Source organism: Aotus nancymaae, unplaced genomic scaffold, assembly GCF_030222135.1.
Source record: "Aotus nancymaae isolate 86718 unplaced genomic scaffold, 86718_ANA_hifiasm-v0.15.2.pri h1tg000022l_1, whole genome shotgun sequence".
NCBI lineage: Eukaryota > Metazoa > Chordata > Mammalia > Primates > Aotidae > Aotus > Aotus nancymaae.
The window spans coordinates 23,040,939-23,064,795 of record NW_026988435.1 but is presented as its reverse complement, the minus strand read 5'-3'; the positions used below and the strand labels follow the sequence as shown (position 1 = coordinate 23,064,795).

Here is a 23,857-nt window from a genome sequence, read left to right as displayed (position 1 = left end):
TCAGCTCCCACCAAGACTGAGCTCTGGCTGGGGCTAAGTGGCAGGACAGCCCCTCAGATGAGGTCAGCAACATTTTTTCACCTCTAGTCGCTTATAGGTTTAGTTGTTGATACCAGAAAAGTTACCCAGACCTAGATAAAGATCAAGGGCAAAAGCAAGGCGTATCTGCATTGATTTGCTGTTTTTGTCTTGCAACTGTTACAGTTATGGTGGCAAAGACAAGGGGGAACACCCAGTTTTCCTCCACGGTGTCCACACAAGAGGGAGAAATCCATGAGAGTAGTTTGGAGGAAAAAGATTAGGTCCCAGCAGCTGGTCTCCAGTTCTACCCAGAAAGATATGTAGCCAAGAAAAGAAGGAGGAGTGCTACATGTTGGCAGATCTCAGCTTCAAATGCAGCTGCTCATTCTCTCAGTCTATGAGCAGCTGAAAACAGGCAATGCTCATTGATTTATCTTTTGCCTCCTATCTTTGCTAACCAATGTTAGTTGTGAATTGTGTTAAAGAAAGTACCTTATATTGTAACTGAAAATAATTCACAGGGAAAATGTAGACATAACCATGCCTTCCATTCTTAGCACACTTAAAGAGTAATTTGTTTTCAACTTTATATATCGATGCAAACTTATCTCTACTTTTTTCACATAAGAGTTTTAGACAGGACTAGTGATCATTCTTCAGAAACAAGAACTCTTTATTTGGTTAAAAGGAGCACAGGGACATATGAAGACCAGACAGTTAAACTCTCTCTTGAGAATATCAAGGTATAAGCATTGAAGAAACTAGGAGATAAGACAGAAAGGACCCACCGTTTTCTATCTCAAGCAAACTCTCCTCAACGAATATGTGATCATTGATGGATTCCAATTATTTTCACACAATTTTGTGGTTCCTTTCCTTCATGAAATGTCTGTGTGCTGTGCTTATCTCCACACTGATGGTGACTATTCACCCGGTCTCAACCACAAGACCTCTTTGTATACTAATATAGTTAGAGGCTAAATGCAGCTAGGGAAACTTAGACAAACTCTGCAACTATCTGTCTCAAGTGTCAATCCCAAACCCCAAACAACCACCTTTGTTTAGTGGGCAAGAGAGGGACCACACTGATTCCAGAACCTTCGGAGAGCTGCTTGTCATTATATAGGCAACGTGTGAAGACATATGATTTATATTGTGTATGCCACTTTTGTTCAAATTGACTGCATTACTGTTTATGCACCTATTAACAAAGTTACATTGTTACAAAATCTGTTGAATTTTAAACTAAAAATAATTATAAGGCACGTGTCTTGCACAATTGAAATCAGACAATCCTTGCCTCTAAGTAAAATGTTTGAGGAGGTTTATATCACACTTAATGAAATAGCTTCTTATTTCTGAAGAGATTTCTTAGACTTTTGACCAAAAGCAGAGAAACTGAAAGATGAATCATTTCTAGAAAACAAACTTTTTCCATGGTACTACATTTGTGTGTGTGTGAATTCCATTGATAACTAATAAATTTCTTTAATCAAAACAGCATGTATTGAAAAATGAGATGCCATAAAAATAAATATTAGAACAGTTAAATTTTATCAAACACTTATGCAAAGGTAAAATATTTTTGCACACTGTAAATTTCAATACAATAAACATTACATTAACTAGATTACAACTTATGAAAGGTGAAAGAAATAAAAATAATTGCTTCTAACACATGTAATCCCAATGTGTTGATAATAACTTGATCTGCATTGTCCATTTCATTTGCTTGATGTTTGGGTGCATCCTTTAGCAAAATAAGCATGTCTCACTCCATCATTAGCACAGCATATTTTGTAAGTGAAATAATAAACATATAAAAAATTACTTTAATATTTGCCTCAAGGGGGGAGCTTACAGTTCGTCTTGCAGATCCTTTGTGATTTCAAGCCATTCCAAGCTAATGTTCTGATGCCATTCCTTATACAGATCCTGAATTATAAAACTCAGGAACCAAGTCAATGAGTTATTATACTTCCATGCCACTTTCTTTTCTGGTGCTCTTTGAAATCCATAGTGTGGACTGGTTTGGACTAGTTTTTGTTCTTCCTTTACTGAAAAACATAAGAAAAAAATATGTTTAGTGCCTAAAACTTCTATTAAACTAAGCATGTCTTGGTCCAAAGGGAAATACCTCAGACAATTATTTATGAAAGAGCCCTTCTCCTCTCAGTAGTACATTTTCCCATTCTTACAAAAAATTCTAGATTATTCAAATATGTGAAGATGGCAAACCGTTCTTGTGAATTATGGAGAAAACAAAACATATCTTTTCCTGTTGGATCTTTCCTAACTTAGACTTTATTATTTTGTTTTGGTTGTTGTTCTTTTAATTTTTTTATTGCCATAGGTTATGGGGGAACAGGTGGTGTTTAGTAACATGAGTAAGTTTTTTAGCGGTGATTTGTGAAATTTTGTTGCACCCATCACCTGATTAGTATACACTGTGCTCAATTTGTAGTCTTTTATCCCTCACCCCCTTCTCACCCTTTTCCCTGAGTCCCCAAAGTCCACTGTGTCATTCTTACACCTTTGCATCCTCATAGCTTAGCTCCCACTTATGAGTGAGAATATATGATGTTTGGTTTTCCATTCCTGTATACTTCACTTAGAATAATAGTCTCCAATCTCATCCAGGTCGCTGTGAATGCCATTAATTCACTCCTTTGTATGGCTGAGTAGTATTCTACCGTATAAATATACCACAAATTCTTTATCCACTCAACATTTAGGTTGGTTCCACACATACAAACATGTGCCTGACACAATATTAAAAATTTCTGTTTTATTCACTAATTAAAAACCTTTATTTTCTTTGATCAATTATTTTGGAAGTCTTCTGTCACTAATGTATGTTGAATTTAATGCCAAATCATCAAAACAATGTTATTATACTATGTGTAAGGATGCGTCTATTCCCCTCGTCCCATCAGTTCTCCAGTCTTGCACCTAAGTCACTTGATTTCTGGAAGCTTACTGGTGCCTCAGTCTCTGAAACCAATGTGGTTCAGTAGCAGATTCATGCTTTGGTAACTTAACAGTATCTGAGTTCCTCCAGATCTGAGATACAACTTCACCCTTGTCAGATTTGGAATTCTGGCCCACATTTCCAGCCTGTGTCTAGGGTTCTGCTATCTTCTGTCTTTCCATAAAATGATAACTTTTCAGGCATCTGCAGAAGTTATCTGTTCCTGAGTTTACCCAAGTCATTTTCTTTATTTTACTTTATTATTTTTTGAGATGGAGTCTCACTCTGTCACCCCGTTGGAGTGCTATGGCACAATCTCAGCTCATTGCAACCTCAACCTCCCGGGTTCAAGCGATTCCTCTGCCTCAACCTCCCAAGTAGCTGGGATTACAGGCACCAGCACCACACCAGGCTAATTTTTGTATTTTTAGTAGAGATGCAGTTTTGCCATGTTAGCCAGGTTGGTCTCAAACTCCCAACCTCAGGTGATCCACCCAAGTTGTTCTCTACTGGATGCCCTGTCAAAATCTAGATTTCTTTGGGCTGGTTTCCTCAGGATAATCTTTTGCCTGGAACAAAAGTGTTTGTGTGTCCCAGTTCACTGTGTTGTGCACTTACTTGCTCCCTGACCACCCCAGCCCCAGTTCCCAGCATCTGCCTCAGTCCTCACAGGCTTCTCCTCAACTTCTCCTCTCCATCCACCAGACATTGCAGAATTCCCTCAAAGATAGAAAATAACTATTTCTAAACACACCTGACCATTACTCTTTTAAACTATTGCTTAATTCACTTAGATTTAACCATTTTTGTTACAAATAAAATATTGTGTCCAAATTTTATGGTTTGTGAATTCTCATCCAAAAAAAGTAAGATCGACACAACTTTATTCTACCAAGTCATCTAACATGGATGGAAAATAAGCCAAGAAAGTTTATTAAAAGCACACAATGTTCTGAATGGTTAAAAAAAAAAAAAAAAAATTTAATGTGGCTTTTGTGTAGAATTAGTATTTCATTTAAGGATTACTACCCCATAAGGAGGCTGGGGGCAGTGGCTCATGCCTGTAATCCTAGCACCATGGGAGGCTGAGGAGGGCAGATCACTTGGGGTCAGGAGTTTGAGACCAGCATGACCAATATGGTGAAACAATCTCTACTAAAAATACAAAAATTAGCCGGATATGGTGGTGCATGCCTGTAGTTCCAGCTATTTGGGAGGCTGAGACAGGAAAACTGCTTGAACCTGGGAGGCAGAGGTTGCAGTGAGCCAAGATTGCGCCATTGCACTCCAGCCTGGGCAACAGAGCGAGACTCCATCTTAAAAAAAAAAAAAAAGAATTACTACCCTGTAAGGAAACAAGAGTTATTTTGAACATGACATGGAATGATAGAAACCATTGTGTGTACCAGATTGGAATTTAAACTTTTTGCAAGGTACCCAGATAATAATGGAGTAGAGTCTTTGATGAAGTTTCTCCTTGTTTCCTGGAAGAAAGAAAAAGGGGAGGATCTAAGAACAAATGAATTCGGTACTACAATTAATCACAGCATCTGGAGGTGCTGTGTTTTGGTTTATGTTCTCACTCTGAGAATTTCAAACAAGTGAAAACTCCACAGATCTTTAAGCTGTAAAAGCCTGGGAGAGATTTTGAATGAATAGAATCGCAACTATAATATACTAGTTGGAAGAAAGGAAGCAAATAAGGAAGCAGTTACTTGGCACTTTAATGACTTTTACTTTATAAAGAGGAATATATAAATAAAAAGTTCAAATCATCTTTTCAAGCACATTTGCTACTTTCAGGTCTTCCCTAACAGTTTGGCTGGAAGGAAGGATTTATGTCAAATTCTCCCTCTATTTCACTCCTTTCCACAGCATTAAATCATCTTTCCATCTATAGTCTTAGAAATCAGAGCAAGAAATTACATATTTACTGTTCTTATATTCTGTATAAAATACAAAAAAAATTATTATTATTATTATTATTATTATTATTTTGAGAGGGAGTCTCACTCTATTGCCCAGGCTGGAGTATAGCAGCATGATCTTTGACTCACTGCAACCTCCACCTCCCAGGCTCAAGTGATTCTCCTGCCTTAGCCTACCAAGTAGCTGAAATTACAGTCACACACCATCAAGCCTGGCTAATTTTTGTATCTTTTTAGTAGAGGCAAGGTTTCACCATGTTGGCCAGGCTGGTCTCAAACTCCTGACCTCAGGTGATCTGCCCACCTTGGCCTCCTTAAGTGCTGGGATTACAGGCATGGGCCACCTCATCTAGCCCAAAAAATATTTTAACTGTGTTCCATATATATACCAGAACTCCAAAAGGACACAAAGTATAGTATTAATTCACCAGGCATTATTTATCATTACTCAAAATGTTTTATTTTAACATCCAGCTAGTTACAGTTTGGATTTTTTTGAAAATTTATGTGAATCATTTAAAACTGACATCTACTTAATTTTTTTCTGGGTCTTTTGTTACTTAATGGGTTCTTTGGGGTTTATTTCAGAAAAAGAAGGAGATGCAGTAAGGTCAAAAGAGAAAAATGAATTTGTTTGCAGATCTTTCCTGATGGGGGTAGTCCCTTGACCAGTTCTTAGTTAAACCACTCAGACAAAGATGTCTACTTTATTCTGGTAAACATGATCTTATATAAACAGAACAGCTTTTCCTTTTTTTTCTTTTGACATGTTTATATGTCAGTTTTTGTTTGAAAATGAAAAAAATTATTTAATTTTTTTCATTTTTATTAAAAAAAATGACACACATGGAAAAACTTCTCTAACTCAAGGTTATGGGTAAGCAGATACAAAAGTCATAATATCCCCCCAGAAATCTTGCTGCTAAAATACAGGATTTTATTTCAAGATACCTGCCAAAAAGTGGCCTATTTTAACCACTATTTTATTTCCTATTCTTAAAAGATCTTTATGAAATAAAACAGAAACCTGTAGCTTGAATTTTGAAAAGTAATACCAAGTGAACCTACAAATATCAAGTCTTACATATAGCTTGATGTCTAGATTGAAAAGTTCAGCATTAATTCTCTCATTTCATAAACAAGAAACAGTATAGTATAGGGCATATGTTGGAAGTTTACAAATATCCAAATTTCAGATTCACCTTAAACACTAGCTACGGGACCCAAGGCGGAACAGGTAACCCATCTAAGACACCATCTGCTCAGCTGAGAAATACAAACAGAAGGGTAACTGTTTAATAAGGCTTGTGAAGATTAAATGATACATTAATTTTATAATCAATGTATATCTTATTAGATGTATGCATAGGATTGTATGTGCAGGATTTCTTAAGGCATATTAAAATATAACTTTATACTAATAGTTTTAAAACATTTCTGAAAACCTATTTAAAGTTCTTCAAATTGTCTCTACATATATGAGTTATTTACCTTTTATGCAGCATCTGGAAACAACAGGTTCCAAAAGCAACCAGTATCAGTAAGAGCAGCGGTATTGTTGGTATAACAACATAAATTAGATTGGGAATTATACCTACAAAATAAGACAGTCTTCATGTGAAAAGATAGTTGAGGAAGAATTCTAACACAAAAATTTGTAGAATTTTTCAAAAAAAAATAAAGTGAAATTGAGTTATCACTAAATTGATCCCAAAGTTCTTCTCAAAATGTTGAAAAATCTAATGAAATAATATACAGTCATGTACCACACAGTGACATTTCAGGCAATGATGCACCACATATAAGACAGTGGACCTATAAGATTATAATGGAGCTCCTCTATATAGGTGTACCGTCTTTTATATTTCATATCCCATTTTATGCATTTCTATGTTTAGATAGGTTTTGATAAATAGCATTGTGTTACGGTTGTCTACAGCATCAGTACAGTAACATGCTGCAGGGGTTTGTCGTCTAGAAGAAGTAGGCCATATCAAATAGCCTAGATGTATAGTCAGCTACATGATCTAGGTTTAAGTACACTCTATGATGTTCGCACAATGACAAAATCACCTAATGGTGCATTTCTCAGAACATATCCTCATTGTTAAGTGGTACGTAACTATTCATGTTTTGGTAAAAATTAAAAACAAAACTTTATTGAACTGAAAATTGAATTGTACTGAATTGTAGTGATATCAGACTGTTCCAATTTGATATTCATACTTCCAAAACTATTATTAAATGAGCAATTCAGACATGGACTAGCTTTCACAGTATATTAATAATCTTAGCTAACTTGTTTCATTGTTCCTTCTCAATCATTACTTACAAAAATAAGTGCTTATTAAAAATAATTATTATTAAAATTATTGTGGATATATTGGATATATCATTACCTAGCCAATAAGCTTAGTGCTATGATTATATACTAGTCACTGGGATTAAAATGAAATATGTAAATATTAACTGATGATACAGTGATGACTCAGAGACACAAGACTCCAGTGGCACAAAGACTTGATCTTAATTAAATTCTAAAATGAATTATTTTTTAATACTGTTCCATAACATTTGATAATGCTAGATGTTCTTAGTAAAATTAAAGAACTGTGACACCAAAATCCCATACAACTTAAAATTACTTTAATATACATTTGTTCAATTTCATAAGAGAAAAAATTTTTCCAAAGTGATTATTTACCGATTTTTTTCTTTTTTGAGACAAAGTCTTGCTCTGTCTCCCAGGCTGAAGTGCAATGGTGCAATCTCAGCTCACCGCAACCTCCACTTCCTGGGTTCAAGCAATTCTCCTGCCTCAGCCTCCCAAGAAGCCGTGATTACAGGCACCTGCCACCATGCACAGCTAATTTTTATATTTTTTAGTAGAGACAGGGCTTTGCCATGTTGGCCAGGTTGGTCTCAAACTCCTGATCTCAGGTGACCCACCTGCCTCGGCCTCCCAAAGTACTGGGATTACAGGTGTGAGCCACCATGCCTGGCCTACTGATCTTTTTAATTAGGTTTAGATGTTCTGGATGGTTTTAAACCAGGCACCTGAAAAGTGAAAAGCACTAAGCCTTAATATCATGTCTAAGCAAGAAAAGCAAATTGAAGAACTATGCATTAGCTTGCAAATTAAAAGTCATCATCATGACTAATCTAAATAATTCTGGTCAAAGTGGACCAGATGTGTAGATAAAGCTTTCCACTGAACTGTGCATCACTTCATTTGTTAACAGAAGACAAACTCATGAGGTCCAACAATAGGGTATCTGAACAATAATTTGCTGTTTCCACCCACTCTTGTTTGACTTCAAGCAATTTAAGGATTCAACCAATCTCTAGACTTGTATCAGCACACCTTTGTTTGCTCTCCACTGAATGTGCCAATTTGCATCATGACACCTATGTCTTGTTAGAGAAGTTTCTTGTAGACCCAAAGTTGTTTTTGTTGTTGTTGTCGGTGTTTTTATTGTTGTTGTTTGTTTGAGACAGGGTCTCACTCTGTTGCCCACTCTGCACGATAGTGTCATGATCACTGCTCATTGCAGCCTCAGCTTCCCAGGGTCAGGTGATTCTCCCACCTTAGCCTCCCAGTAGCTAGGACTACAGGTGTGCACCACTATGCCAGGCTAGTTTTTTGTATTTTTGTAGAGACGGGGTCTTGACAGGTTGCTCAGGATGGCCTCAAATTCCTGGGCTCAAGTGATCCCCCTGCCTCAGCCTCCCAAATTGCTGGTATTACAGTGGCATGAGCCACTGTGCCCAGCCAGATCCAAATTTTCATGTGGATCACATAGTTTAGTAACACTTTAAAGAAAACCAAACAGGTTTTTCTATTCAAATACTAGCTTAACATAATTTTTCCTAATCTAGTTCAAAAGTAAATTTCCACAGGACCAAACTTATTGCACCACTTCCCCAGGAAAGAAAAGTTTCACTGGAGTCAACATGAAGCAGCGTTTGAAAGTACAGTTCAGTTCTTGATGAAGTTAAAGACACATGAAGTAATTACCTGCTTCAGTAACAACCACATTTTGATGGGTGTCTTCTGGTTGATTTGTAAGATAAGGCTTTTCTACAGGCGTTGTTGGATTAATCTCTGTAAATAATAAGTATCAGCATCATATATTATGATTAAATAAGAGAATTGAAAACATATATAAATATGAATGTTTATTATAAAACAATAAAAATACAATTTTGATTTCTGAACATCTTACAGCTAATAAAATATATTCTGAATTTAAATTTACATGAAATTATCTATCTTTGATAACATTTAATGATATTTGAATAAACATTTAATTATCTTTGAATAAAAGATGCACTTGATACATTCTCCCTTGAAACTCCAAACTCCATTCAGCAATCAACAGTGGGTCTGTGCTGATGACAGCCTGCTGCAGGCAATAATGGCAGACCAGGAACAAAGTTAAGCAAGGATAACCAAGAATTGGTAAGCTTAAGAGTGTGATATACTCAATGCAATTCAGAGACAAGCAAGATAATTTCTTCACTAATATCAGTGTATTATTTAGGTTTTCCCTTGCAATAATAATCAGATGACTTTTGTGGATTGCATTTGGAATTGATGATTGAAGCAACAATGTTCTAAGGCACATTTCTGTTCTGCACATACAATGCCATCCTTAGATTTGCTCTTCAAGAGTGTCTACTGTTAAAAATAATAATAATATTGAATCAAAGCTTGCAAGTTTCTTTCGCTAGTTTTATAGATGTCTCTTCTATTGCACATGCTTTATTTTTTATTGTTTTTCTAACTTTTACTTTAAGTTCAGGGGTACATGTGCAGAATGTGCAGGTTTGTTACATGGGTGAACATGTGCCATGGTGGTTTGCTGCACAGGTCATCCCATCACCTAAGTATTAAGCCCAACATCCATTACCTATTCAGCATCCATTAACTATTCTTCCTGATTCTTTTCCTCCTGCCACACACTCTAAAATTGTTGACATTTCTTGTCACAATTTGGTATTGCTCTATTTTCTATTTTTCTTTTCCTTAAGGGACTACTTGTTAAATTAATAATTCAATGAAAGTAAACTGAATTATTTTTAAAAACCTGTACATTTGTTACCATTTGTTCCAAAAGTGTAATTTTCTACTTACTTTTGTCAATTGAAATAAGAACACATGTAACATCTTATATAGTTTTTAGGATACAAAAGAATTTTAATTTAATGTTTACCATTATTACACTGTCTTATAATGTCATAGAGTCTCCCTTTGTTGGAAGTTTAACCGTATGCCATCCTGTAGTAATATTTGTTACTCTTGTATACAAATTTTACCCTGACATCTTAATAGCCTCCTCTGATTCAGTCCTAAACTATACCTGTTCTTCTATAGTATTTAGTCACCCTATGCCTACTCAATTGGCATTTTTTAACAAATAATATGAATAGTATGCAAAATATCACTAAAACTCAAGCAGTGATTACATAACCAAGGAATTTAATCTAACCAACATCCTTTACAAAGCAGACACTAAGCTCAAGGAAGGTTAACTAAGTAGAAAAAAAATGATTAAATCATGAAATAAAAAATTAAAATCCTGAGCACATTAATAAGACCAACAGTAAACCTGTGAATGTGGTTCAAAACAATAACTACATAAAAATATTTTAATCAATATAGATCATTTGAACATTTGAGTAGAATGTAGAAGATAAAAAAGAATAACTTTATATCTTAAATGCTCTTGCATGAGTAATGTAAACCTAGTAATGTAAACAAGAAAAGATTGTAAGATTTATAGTGTCCTAAATAATGGCATAAGTTTGAATGCAAAACTTAAATTATATATAATACAATGAAGGGTCAAATAATTGATCTATGAACTCAAAAGAAAGGAGAAGGCAACAATAATGTGATATTAAGAATAATGCATAATATTGTATTTGTTTTATTCAATAGTTTTAAGTACATAGAATGTCACAAATTTAAAATATCAGAGAATTTCAACTTTATACTTCTCCAAGAGAAAAATAAAGGACATAAGCATGTAACAGACTCAGCTTTGCAAAGGCTTCCAGGAGGGTAATGATGGGTTTAGCAACCAAGGTGGTTAAAGAATAAACTCACCAGGGATGTAAAAAGTTGCCTAATACACTCAAGAGCAGGATAAATCTAAGAGAAGGGTAAGTCTAATCCAAATAATCCTTTGTGCTTTATGTTATTATGAGAAAAAGAATAATGTAATTTCAAGAGAATAATGGAAGCAGCAGTACTCAACTATAATTACCTTCTGTGAACACATATTATGAGTTCAAGAAGACATCCCTTCAGAAGAGTTAAAATGACACAAACACCGAGGAGAAAAACAGCTAAGAGATCTCAAAGCCTAAGGATCTAACTTGACTTTCTTAGATGATTTAAAAAAATGAGTCCACGGAGTTTTTATTAATCCCTCTTTCAGTCAAATGTCTATATTCAGATGATCTGTCCCATTCAAAGTAATTCAAATTTACTACATTTCTAATCTAGAACCCACGCCAGTATAGCTGAAGTCAATGTAATCTTCCCATTTGCTGCATATGACGAGTAGTGGGAGATTTCAAAAGAAAGCTAACTGAGGAGGCATATTTCAAGAGTGGGAATCATAGAGAACAAGCCACATCTTCCTACTTTTTTCCACTATGGAGCAATGAGCTATGATAGTCTTATTTTTACTGAGTACCACAGGTCAAGTATTATACCATAAAATGATAAGCAAAATATCCAGGAGAAAGTGCACTGTTCTCTTAAATTCATGAGATAAAGAACTGTTCACATGTGCAAGTCTACAGATGCTTTGGTAACTTACACCTACTTCCCACATGTTATAGTAACATTTAAAATAATTTAAAATAGATATTTATTGTTTATAAAATCTATTTACAAAAATCAAATTGTTTTTAATGTTAGAAATGATTATTTTCTCTTAAAGACACTTCTTCAGATGTTTTTATTTACTCTCTTCTTTGAGCTCATTGGGCAGTTTGCTCTACAGGATATGATATGTTTCAGTACACAAGTGATATAACAAGCTGAAGGTAATTTTCTATCTCACAGCAGAAAAACAAAAAGAGCCAAAGGTAGTGAAAATTAAAGACAAAACTTAATATAATGAAATATGCACAAAATCTTCTATGCCTTCTTTTGCTACTGCTTACCTGGTTCATACTTGCAAATATAATTGTGCTTCATGTTGCACCTGTCATCATTCCACTGGTAAAGGTAGGGACCTCCAAGGCCAGGATTGGCAGTTGGTTGGTGATACATCACAACACACTTTTCACTTCCACAGGAAGGTTCATCTGTGTACCAGTTTCTGCAAACACAGAGTAACACAAACACTCAGGTACATGCCTCCTAAGTGATTCTTCTTGTTCTACTCTTGACATCCTCTACAGGCAACAGAGTCCTCTCCCTACCTTGTGGAGTTTCCCAGAGCATCTGTCAACTGCTCAGGATACATACTCACCGGTACTGGGAACTGCTTCCATCAGACCACTGGTAGAGATCTGGGCAGGCACCAGAAGTTTGCCCATTTCCATTCCTCCAAAGCCCTATCCAGAAATCACCATCAGAAATCCCTGTTCCAGGTTTTGTCAAATTTTGTAACATGCTCTCTATTAACTTCTGTTCTGCTTCATTCTCAAGGCTGAGGAGGACTCCTCCCTCACTCTCACAAGCCAGGCGCGCCTCCTGAAAGCTCACTCGGCTGGACAGTTCATGGAAGTAGGCCATTTTGTAGCAGGGATGCTTGAAGTCAGCAAAACACACCTTTTGGCCTGAAAAAATAAAAGATGCCCATTTATTGATAATCTGAACTCTATTTGTAACACCTCTAAGAACCAACATTTAAGAACCAATGCTTCTCCCACTGAATTATTTCGTAAAGTTTATTTTCTAGCCTATTGCTTTCAATTTGTAAAAGCAAATTGATTCCCTAGTAAACTTGGAACATACATTTTTAAACCCGGTACTTCAAGAAACGTTTGTTATGGGAAGTTATAACTCTTCTGGCTTGGATTTTATAAACAAATTAACATAGGAAATGAAAATAGCTAAAAGAATTTCAGGAGTGTATATTAAAGTGAGCTAAAACTTTATGAAAGAAGAAGAAAAACTCATAAACCAAATTAATTATCAAAAACAATGATAAAATGATAAAGTAAAATGAAACAATTTTATATAAGGTGTTCTGAAAGAGATACACAGTGGCAAATTTAAGGTATAAATATTTGCTTTTATTTTGTATACCCTAAAGCAAATCTATTAACATTGAAAGTTTAAAGAGGACAGAATGAAGGTAATTGGTAGTATTAATTAATTAGTATAATATTACATTGGAAGTGACAGAGTTGACTTCTAAAGTACTCATTATCTCTGAAAAAATCTGATTACCAGTTTTTTGAGTATTTTCTGGGGGCTTCTGGGGAGATATTGTGTGTAAACTACAATTCCTAGGACAATGTCTTCTCTCATTTTACAAAGATAACTCTGATAAGTGATAAGTGATCAATTGCAAATAAAAACTCCCAGCTATGAACATAGAGAAATAGGTACTTTTTAAAAAAAGAAATACATTTTAAATGTGAAAAAAGAATGATGGCTTAGAAAACAGTGGAACAAATATATCACGAAATAAAGGAGCTAGTAATATCTTATCAATGGCTAACTAGTGTTGATTTCTCTCAATTTGGATGGAAACCTAAGTAGGCTGAAATTTGGCCAAACTAGTCTTTCAAAGACAGTTAAATAATTAGCTGGAAACAAGGTAATAAACATTTTGCAAACTTGAGAACAAATTATTTGTCAGCTTTAGAGGCTCTACTTACATATTAACACATATGAAATAACAATGGCTTCCTCCCATTTAACCTTAAAAAATAACATTTGTGAAGTCTTAAACACATGGGCAAAAAGAGTTTGAAAAAAAATCTCAAAATTAAATTTTACATACCTCTACATTAAGTGGTGTTAATTTTCCTAATAACCTAGTGAAATAACTGTAAATATTCATGATCATATCAAGTCATAATAAAGTCATGTATATTTATATTTACATATATATGTCAGAAAAAGAAAGAAAGAAAGAGAAAGAAAAGAAGGAAGGAAGGAAGGAAGGAAGGAGGGAGGAAGGCAGGGAGGGAGGAAGAAAGGAAAGAAAGAGAAAAAGAAGGAAGGAGGAAAAGAAAGAAAAAGAAAAAGAGAAGGAAAGAGAGAGAGAAAGAAGGAAGGAAGGAAAGAAAAGAAAGAAAGAGGTCAAGGATATTATGATATATAGGATTTAGCTAGCTCTACCAGCAATGCATTTTCTATTGTTCTATTGTCCACACTCATCCTTGTCTACCACTAAGAATGTATGCCGAAATTATAGACAATCTCCAGAATGATCATTCTGTCTTGTTTTGGTTTTCACTGCTTCTACTTTTATTCACCTCTGGTCTCTGCTGTCAACTTTTTAAACTGCTAAGAATCCCTCTCTGTTACTATTTCTTATGCCCAAACTGCTTTCCATAGCCTCTTCTACTTTCTTAGTCTCTCCCTCTATTATTTTAGATTCGATTTGGATTTGGAAAATAGACTTATCTATTACTTTATGTAAAATTAAGACAAATTACTTTATACTAAGAAATTACGACATCGTTTCACTGCTTTCTTACAATTCATCTCCATTAATATTATGCTTGTTGGTATTTGTGGCCTTTTCTACTATGTATTTAGTTTTGTAGCCTATCAATAGAAGTTGTCAGTAGTCACAGATTTGTGGGGGTGGGGGAGATTCTTGTATTTAAATACTGGCAAGAAAAAAAGCATTCAAACTTTGTACTTTAATTACAGTACATCACACTGAGCCAGTGTATCATATCCATTCCTTTCTGGAGTCAGCAATTCATGACCTATGATGACACTCAGAGGCAGAAAGGCTCAGAAATCAGTTGAAGGTCACTAACTTCTCAACAGTGTTTGAGTGAGAGGCATTCAATATCTTGACACGAACTGAGAACGACTATCATAAAATAGTAGTTCTGGCAATGCAAGCAGGCCAAGTTGTTCCCTTGTCTCATTAACGGTGATCTGGACCAAGGAACAGTACACTGAAAAATGTGAACAAATTAACAGGCTGCCGAAATAGTTAATTAAAAATAACATGAGTATGAATGACAATGGGAAATGAGTTAGAGGGAATTCAGGAGGACACATCAGCCTGAAAATACATATTCTTTGAGAGATGATCATGAAAGTCCCAGTGGTTGACTCTGAAAAGTAATGTATTATTTTTAAAATATCCAAAGATTTTATTAGGTTTTGTGATGACTTTGTCATTTAAAATAGTTGTTCTTGGTCAGAGTTTAACAATGCCATTAAGCCTATATTTTCGTGCCTGTATTTTAGAAGCAAGCTGTTTCCATTTTCATCTACTACATCCTTTACATAGTTCTAAGTGTCCAAATATATCTTAATTACATTCCCTTAAGTTTTCAACTTGTTCAATTTTTCACTCTAAGAGGTTTCTGCCTTGGATTTTATCCCAGCACTCTTTAAATATTAAATTTGTCCAACAAGATTGTTTTGCAAGATGTCAAAAATGTCATATTAAAAAAAAAAAACAGAATAGCCAGACCTTTGAGTAAGTAAAAAGTGTTATATGTAACAAAGCCCCACACATTCAGGGGATTTCTGGGTATGATGCATATGCTAAAAGTCACTGTTCATTATCTCTGATTCATTAAAAAATAAATGCAACACAGATTTATTCATGATCATACAAAAATGGTGAAGTGAATTAAGTCACTTAGAACATTAAGATAGCATTTCTAATTAAATGCATGATAGCCTTAGGTTTCATGTGGAAATTTCTAACACAATTATGTTAGCTTATACAGATATAATAATGATCATTATCATCATCATCTATGGGCAGGGATTATATTTAAAAGAATTAACAATTAATACTGTGCAGACTCTGGATAATAGCCAGCTTGACACTCTCTGTGCCAGGCCATGTCTCTGGTTGTGGATAATAGAGCAGTCCTCAGGTCCTGCTTCAGGGAGCGGAGACTGTGATGCTTGCACAGCAGGGAGACTCTCAGGGCATCCAGACAGCAGCCCATTGACAACTGGAACAGATATGTTAACTCTGAAGTTTGATCATCAGCTGTATCTAGAGTTTGAACTGAAAAGTCACTAACAGTTCAGATCTAGCAAGGCATTTTTCAGGAAATTATAAATATATTGCACAATTTGTATGGTTTATATACAATCAGTTAAAGCTGACACTGTGAATTTCTTTACATTCAATTCTATTTTATTACTGATTTCCACCTTAGTGTGCAAATTCGGTCCAAGTTGCAGCAAAATCAGCAGCAGCAGCAGCTATTAAACCTCTCACCGCTATTTCAGCTGATCACATTTGGCTACTAATGCAGTGAAACTACAACAGCTGGGAAACAAACGTTGCCCTAATTCCCAGAAAAGTTTCGTTAATGCAGATCTTCTGGAGGCAACTTTCCCACTTCTGTAAGAGCCAATCTTCCGAGAGAACAATTACAATTATCTCTTTTCTAATTATGTGAGATAACATGGAGAATTTCTCTCTTATTTTCAAATGTTACGTTTAGATAAAATCTTCCACCAACACTTTATGGGATAGGTATTCAGAGAACCATAGGATGGGTTCTATTACACTAAGGTTACATTTATGCTAACTATAAATTACTACATGTCAACTAGCACCTGTAGTTGAAACCGTCCTTTAATGGTGGGCTTATCTATAAGAGAGAGAAAAGATCTGCCCAGGATTCTACAAACACATTGAGAAATAAAATTCAAAATAAATTCTCTACAAACATATTTAAAAAAATAAAATACAAGATAATTTATTTCCTAGATGTGCACTAGGAGCTAATTTTTAAATCTAAAAAGTATTTAAATATGTAAGTTTTTCTGCACTGAATTATTTAGCATTTATTTTAAGTTCATGGGTACATACATAGGATGTGCAGGTTTGTTACACAGGTAAACGTGTGTCATGGAGGTTTGTTGTACAGATTGCACTGAATTTTTATAGAAATATTATATAGAATATTTTCTTTTATACAAAAGAGACTTCTTTTTAATAAAATACATAAATTACATAAATAAAATGCATAAATTTAATACATAAATTATTTCATGTATTAAATTTATGCATTTTATTTATGTAATTATTTGTAATTTATGTAATACATAAATTATTTTATTAAAATATTTATTTTATATAATAAATATTCATCTTTATAAGTTTCACACACACAGCTACATAAATAAACAGGCCCTTTTATTTAGAGAAAATTATGATTATTAACATTCCTATCACTGTCACAACAAAAATTTCATCACTATTTCCATGAATAAGTAGATAATTTTTGTCTTTTATCTTATACATTAAAATTTCAATAGAGCTAACTATTGGCAGAGGTTTAAATGCTTTTGGCAATGATACAAAAGTTGGGCCAAACTCATGAAGTCATGGTAGTTTGCTTTTTCTTTTGAATAGAAAGGATCTACAATTTGGTTTTGTTATTGCTTATATTTATTTACTTTCTGATAGTTGAGTGCTCAGTTAGTTATGCAAATAATAAATATTTTCTTATGTCTCACACTGTACTTATATATTATCAATATTAGATGAGCATTGAATTTATATCACATTTTTCAATAAAAATATAAAACATGTATCACAAATTCCTACTGTTCAATTATGATCTACCATGAGTTGCAAAAAAAAAGTAAAAAAGAACATCCACATGGTAAATATTCCCCAAACTAGAATGACCTTAGAATGTTTTATTAGAATCACATAAGATATTTTTTCATAATTTCTTCTTATCCCCCTCACAATCACACTGAGAAATACGTTGATACTACTATGCAAGGCCAGTGATACCAATGCCAGCACTTTTGAACTAAAAAGACAAGGACTGGTATTGATTTTAAGTGTTCTGCTTTCAGCATTCAATATCATACCAACTTCCTAATATTTTTTCTTATAAAGAGTTTTATTGTAATAAACTTTTATTTTTACAACACAGATTTTATAATGCACTTAATTGCATAGTGTGCTATACCTGGAATGCATTCTCTCACTTTAATAAACAAAACTAAATCTGTAGGTTGTGGTCATTTTATGATGGTGGCAGCAGCAGCAAGCCCTGCTTCTCCAGTTGGAAAATGCCATAAGCTTTCTGAGAAGAGGATGAGACTATTTTTTTAAAAAAAATCACAATATTTACAATGGAGATTAGAGTAAGTGGTAGTCAAGTATCAGTGTGACTTAAGAGTTCATGTAGCCAATCAAAATGAATTAGCTTTGAAACCAAACTCTACACTTAAATTGTGGGTACTTGGGATTATTTAATCTCCCCAAGCCTGTTTTCTTACTTAAATAATGAGACCAGTTATGAGTTCTGTATACATAATGATTCTAATAATACAGGCCCGAAATTTAGCAATAATTTAGAGTGCAACACCTCACTTCTACCACAATCCGTGCTTTGGGATAAATTAGGAGAAGATGACCTCTCCTGGTGAGAGATGGCAGAAAGGTCCCCCTTATAGACTGTTCAACTAGAAAAAGTTGATTTTGCCTCCAGGAGGCCTGAGCTCCAGGGACTGGGCTTGCCAAGCTGAACTCCTTCTTCTATCTTTTTGGCATGTACCTCGGCACAGTGCACAACCTGCACAACTGTGTTTGAACCTTTTTAATATTCCTAGCAATCCCATGACAAAGGTCTTATCCGTTTTCAAAATGAGGCAAAATGGGCAGACAATCGCTGAATAATTTGCCCAAGTTTACACAGCTCACAAGTGCTGCAGCTGACGTTTGGCACCAGGCCATCTGAATCTATAGTCCATGCTTTTACCAGATTTCTCTGCTGCCTCCATATGTCTCAAACCTAATACAAAGGTGAAATATTTCATGAACAAAAGGGATTTATGAATACATACACTGTGCATGTTGTCTATGTCAGAATCATTAGCATTAATATGTTATTCATTATTGAGTGGCTAACATATGCAAGAGTTTGTGCCCTGAAAGCTTGTTTCTAAATAGGTTCAGATTTTCTGTTACAAATATTTAAACAAGAATTAATGTTGCCTCTGTCTCAGATTTTCAAACCATATATGTCTTTAAGAATTTTATCCCTAGTCTTCTTATTTTCCAAAATAAAACAAACTATGTCCAAACTGAATACATTCCCCATTACAAAGAGTATAACTTTAGCCAAGTTGTCATCCTGTGTTATATCATTAGGACTATGTTAAAACAATGAAAGAAACACTCTGATCTCATAGTTGCACACATCCATCTACTTGTATATTCATGCCTGACACGGAAGGTTGTTGTAAATAGTAAAAATTGTTTGTGAGTGCATCTTCTGAATTTTAATCTTGGACCCCTTTATATAATGCTGCTTGTTTTCTAAAGGTAATGTAACAGATATTTCCATCTTCAGGAAAAAGTTATAAAAATAAAACCATAAAATGATAAAAAACAGCAGTTAAAGAATAACGGCTATGATAAATGGTTAGTTTATTAAATGACGGGTAATAAGATTAAATTGTTCCTTTCATGCCCAGGAGATACTTAAAGTAATTGCATCTTTGAAAACTGCACTGTCATCATTTTATGCTTTTGATGATGTCATGGAATAGTTCCATAAGCTGATATATGCTCATCAGTTTTTCTTGTATCTCCCTTGCTATTATATTGTATTATATTATATTATATGTTAATCTATGTGCTACTGTTCACCACCCATGAATTTGTAATATTCTGTGGTATCTGCACGACAAGAAGAGAGGTCTCTAAATCACCCAGTCTCCTAAATAAAACGTGTGCCAGTTTTAATACGGGCAAACTAACATATGTTAAAGTGTTCTGGAGAAATCTGGAAGTGCCATGAAATACTCCTAATGTCATTTTGCAGCAAAAACAGGTTGGGGATCACTGCTATGCACACTACAAAGAAAAAGGAGAAACATATTACTTCAAAACACTTCAATTGTTTAAAATTATCACTTGTGCTTCCAACATACCCTCCCAACTTAGAGACCTGAATTTTGAATCCTTCATATTCATCCTTATGCCCAGAAGTAAAATCTTTTTACCTTTGTCCTAAAGAAGACAGCATTATTCACCAGTCGCTTCACAAAATTAAATGATTGCAGCTCCCACAGGTATTCTCTACACATCTGTGTGTAGTAAGAAATTAGTACAGGTCTAAGCTCCTAAAAGTAGTTTCCAAGTTAATATCATAAATTCAATAAATAGGCTTTGATTACTATCATCATATCACATATTACTTTACATATTCATACATCAAAATAAGCACGACCATTGACCTAGAAAAAATACTTCTGTATTACTACTAGATGCCACTAACTCTTACTGGTCAGATTATGATGACCAAGTTGTTTGAGATGCCACTTCTTGCTAAAATATATCCACTTTATTTTTAAGTAATACTCTACACTTTAGAAAAGGTGATGTATTTAAAAGTATTGGAAAGTATCTTATTGAATATTTTAAAGTATTAAGATAATTTCTGTGGAGAATTATTTTGTGTCTATCTTTTTTTCTGGAGTAAGTGATTATTTGAGTATCCTACATAGAAGTTATAAATTGTTGTACTGAAATTTAACAAATAGAAATATATTCTATATGTGGTCAGTATGTTCCTACTAACAGTCCCAAAGAGGCTCTTACACTTCAGTAAAGATTTGGTGAATGGTCCCAAGTGGCATGAAAAAATTGATGCACCAATTCAAAACTTACATTGACCAGGTAGACAATAGATCCATCAGAAACTATTGCTACAAAAATGTCAGGCTTTAGGCTGCTGTGTTATCCAGCCATTGTGGTTAAAATATATCTTTTTTAAAAATTAGTCTTCAAAGAATAAATGTTACAAATCAATTTACAGATGGTTAAATTTCAATGTGAATTTTATGACCAAAGACAATTGAATTATTCATAAGAAAAACATAACTAATTATTTTAGTATCAAATAAACATCATCATTTATGCTAAATCAAATAGATCATGTTCAGTTAATTAGAAATTTTCCAGATGTCATCTACAAGATGCCTATAAATACATAATAAGAAAACATAACAAAAGGTTTGGAAAAAATTATGTATTTATAGAACACAAAATACACCTCTTTAACAATTTTTAAGCTCTGTTTTTACTTTAGATATTATTTTGTCTCCCTTGCAAATGTTGAGGCCTAGGAACAAGGTATATCTAAAGGATATTATTTAGGTCAATGAGTGTTTAAAAACAAAAACACTTATGTTCAAAGCATGGTCTCTGCTGTTCATTCAATTGCATGAATAATTCTGATAAACACAAAGACAGATAAGTAATTTACACAATCAGATGAATCTATATAATGAACTTTTTCTTTGCAGCTAAATTAAGGAGGAAAAGGATCTAATGTCACAGATTCTGAAAATTCTGAAAAAGTGTAGAGTGATTGTAACTACACATTTAAGAATTATATTCTGAAACTGCAGAACATCACAAATTGCTAAGGGGAAGATCAGTAACAATTAAGCTTAATATGTCAGTGTCTAAAGGTCTGGCTTCACAACTGAATTAGTTGCTGTCATCTGTCATCTATTTCTACATCTAATGACACCTGTTGTATAGATGTTCAAAAGTGAAAAGGACTATTTGTGCTTTTTATGTTTGAAAAAAAACTTTCACCCTCAAAACACATATATCTAACAAATATTGCAATGTTTCAAAGAGCATAGCAAGAGATTTCTATAAAGTGTAGTTATATTCAGCCTTCATGTGAGGCCCTGATCACATTCATCCTAGGACACTGAGAATATGTATCCTTTTGAAGCCCCTTACTTCCCAAAAAGTAAGGGAGAGTAGATGCAATATAAATTGTTCAACAATAGGACAGTGAGAATCAAAAAAAGAAAATTCAAAGAAAACCTGGGAAGCTTGCCAATTTTGATCCATTTCCCATGCACTGACTTGACAGACCTAATTGTGCACCTACTGTGTGCCAAACCTGCAGTCATTACCAAGTACACCTCGGCCCAACTCCAGCTGACTTCATTTTCTGGGAAGTCCCCAACTTGGAACGAAGTGTGTAAAGGAAAAGCATCTACACACAATGAACACACTCCAGGTCCTCGCCAGTAGTCCTGCTGAGAACAAAGACTGGATGCCCAGGCATCCGGAGGCGACCCACGGCGAACTGATCTGGTCTCAGAAATCATCCGAGTGAACATGGTGCAGGGACCAAAGTCCAGCCAGAGCCACAGAGGGTGGCATTTCTGCGGTGGCTCTGCTGTCTCTGGGTTCCCTCTGCCTCCGCCCTACCCCACCCCCTTTGCAGGTGCTGAGCCCTACCCTGTGGTCAACTCTCTCACAAAGAAAGTGGAACTCACTCCAGAAAAAGGCTGTGCCGCTCCTGATGAAGCAGAAGTTCGCTCTGCGGCGACTTAAGCAAGTGCTTCACAAAAATTTAAACTTTTCTGAGAGTGTGTTAGGAGAGGGAGGAGAATAGCACAATCAATTTCTTCCCGCCTCCTCCAGGGCCCTTACACCGTCCAGGTTTCAAACGCCCCGGAGACCCTCCGCCCGAGGACAGGCTGCCCCGCCGCGCCCCGTGGTCCCCTCTCCCAGCCCGTCTTCCGGGGGGCCGGCCCCTGACTCACCGCTGACCACCCGGCGGCAGAAGGCTCCGTGGCCGCAGAGCAGCGCGGCGCCCAGCAACAGAGAAACCACGCGGCTCATCGCGTCGCGGTGGCAGCAGCAGGTGTTGCTTGGAGCGTGGGCGGCCTCTGCCTAGGGCGCAGCCCGCGGCTCTGATTCCGCAGCCTCCCTACCTCCCTGCTGGGCCCTACTCCCGCCGCCGGAGCCCAGCTGCCCGAACCCCTGCGCGCATCGCCTTTGGCCGGGACCTGCCGCCGGCCGCGCCTGTGCCGCGCCTGGGTGTGCCGGGCTGGAGCCCAGGACTTCGCGGGTGCGCGTTTGGGGATTGAAGTTAGGGAGTCCCGTGTGTGTCCCAGAGGCGAAGCAGGAGCCCTGGCTTGGACCGCACCGTTGCGCTTTGCTTCTTTCCTCTGGCAAGTGAGAGGCTGAGCCCGTGCGCCCTGGTCCTGGATCACAGCAGCAGCAGCCGCTCTGCGCTCAGGCACCGTCTTATATACCCACGTCCCGAGGTTCCAGCCCCTCGCTAGCAATAATTTTTAACTACTTCGTCTCTCCAGCCATGTGGAGCATCCCAGCCCCTCCCCTAAAAACGGGAGCTACTTTGAAAACAGTCCAGTCAGCTGCCCCACCTCCTCTGGTCCCCTCCTCCCTGTCCCCTCTTTCCATTCGCTGGCGGACTGGATACTCATTTGTGTAAAATGTGACAGCTTTGCTATTAAACTCTGGCAAAAAGTTGGATCCATTTGTTTTTCTCAAAGATAAATGTCCACGGGGTTGCCAGGTTGTGGGGCCTTTCTCTTTCTGTGCTAAATTGCTTGATCATATGTATTGCTAGATGCAGGGCACTAGCCACTATTTAAGACGGATTGGTGAAGTGGGAGCCAAAACCTGCTCAGTGAATTATGTAATGTGGCAGGTTTTTCCCCACCTAGGTTCTGCAAATAGATTATCTCCAAGCAGGTTGTTGGACGAAAACTGCCACAGAGCAAATTGAAATGAATATTTGAAGCATGGTTTTCGAAACTGATTTCAGTCTCAGTGTTTGCAACTCCAGAGAAAACCATCAATACAAAGTAGACATTCTGAATTATTGGGAATTTTCTGGATGTAAAATGGATGTATTTCTTCGCAATCATTTATTGGTAATCTATGATTTACATTAGAAGTAAAGCTCATTGAAAAACCTATATTTT

The 23,857-nt window shown here is 35.8% G+C and overlaps 1 protein-coding gene across 12 annotated transcripts in view; it reads right to left on the bottom strand.

Moving 5' to 3' along the window:
• Window positions 1-672: 672 nt before the first annotated feature.
• CHODL (chondrolectin) overlaps window positions 673-23,857 on the bottom strand; it is a 411,269-nt gene continuing 388,084 nt past the window's right edge. For 10 of the 12 annotated variants that reach the window (XM_064380056.1, XM_064380053.1, XM_064380055.1 and 7 more), the window contains 5 exons: window positions 12,414-12,723; window positions 12,103-12,260; window positions 8,939-9,025; window positions 6,412-6,514; window positions 673-2,078 (listed from right to left, as the gene is read on the bottom strand). In XM_064380056.1, coding sequence (XP_064236126.1) covers window positions 1,994-2,078; window positions 6,412-6,514; window positions 8,939-9,025; window positions 12,103-12,260; window positions 12,414-12,723 — 743 coding nt within the window. In that variant the 3' untranslated portion in view covers window positions 673-1,993. Of the gene's footprint in view, window positions 2,079-6,411; window positions 6,515-8,938; window positions 9,026-12,102; window positions 12,261-12,413; window positions 12,724-20,092; window positions 20,111-22,666; window positions 23,198-23,857 lie in introns of those variants that run through there. The other 2 variants (XM_012444766.3, XM_012444770.3) reach the window with 2 other exon arrangements.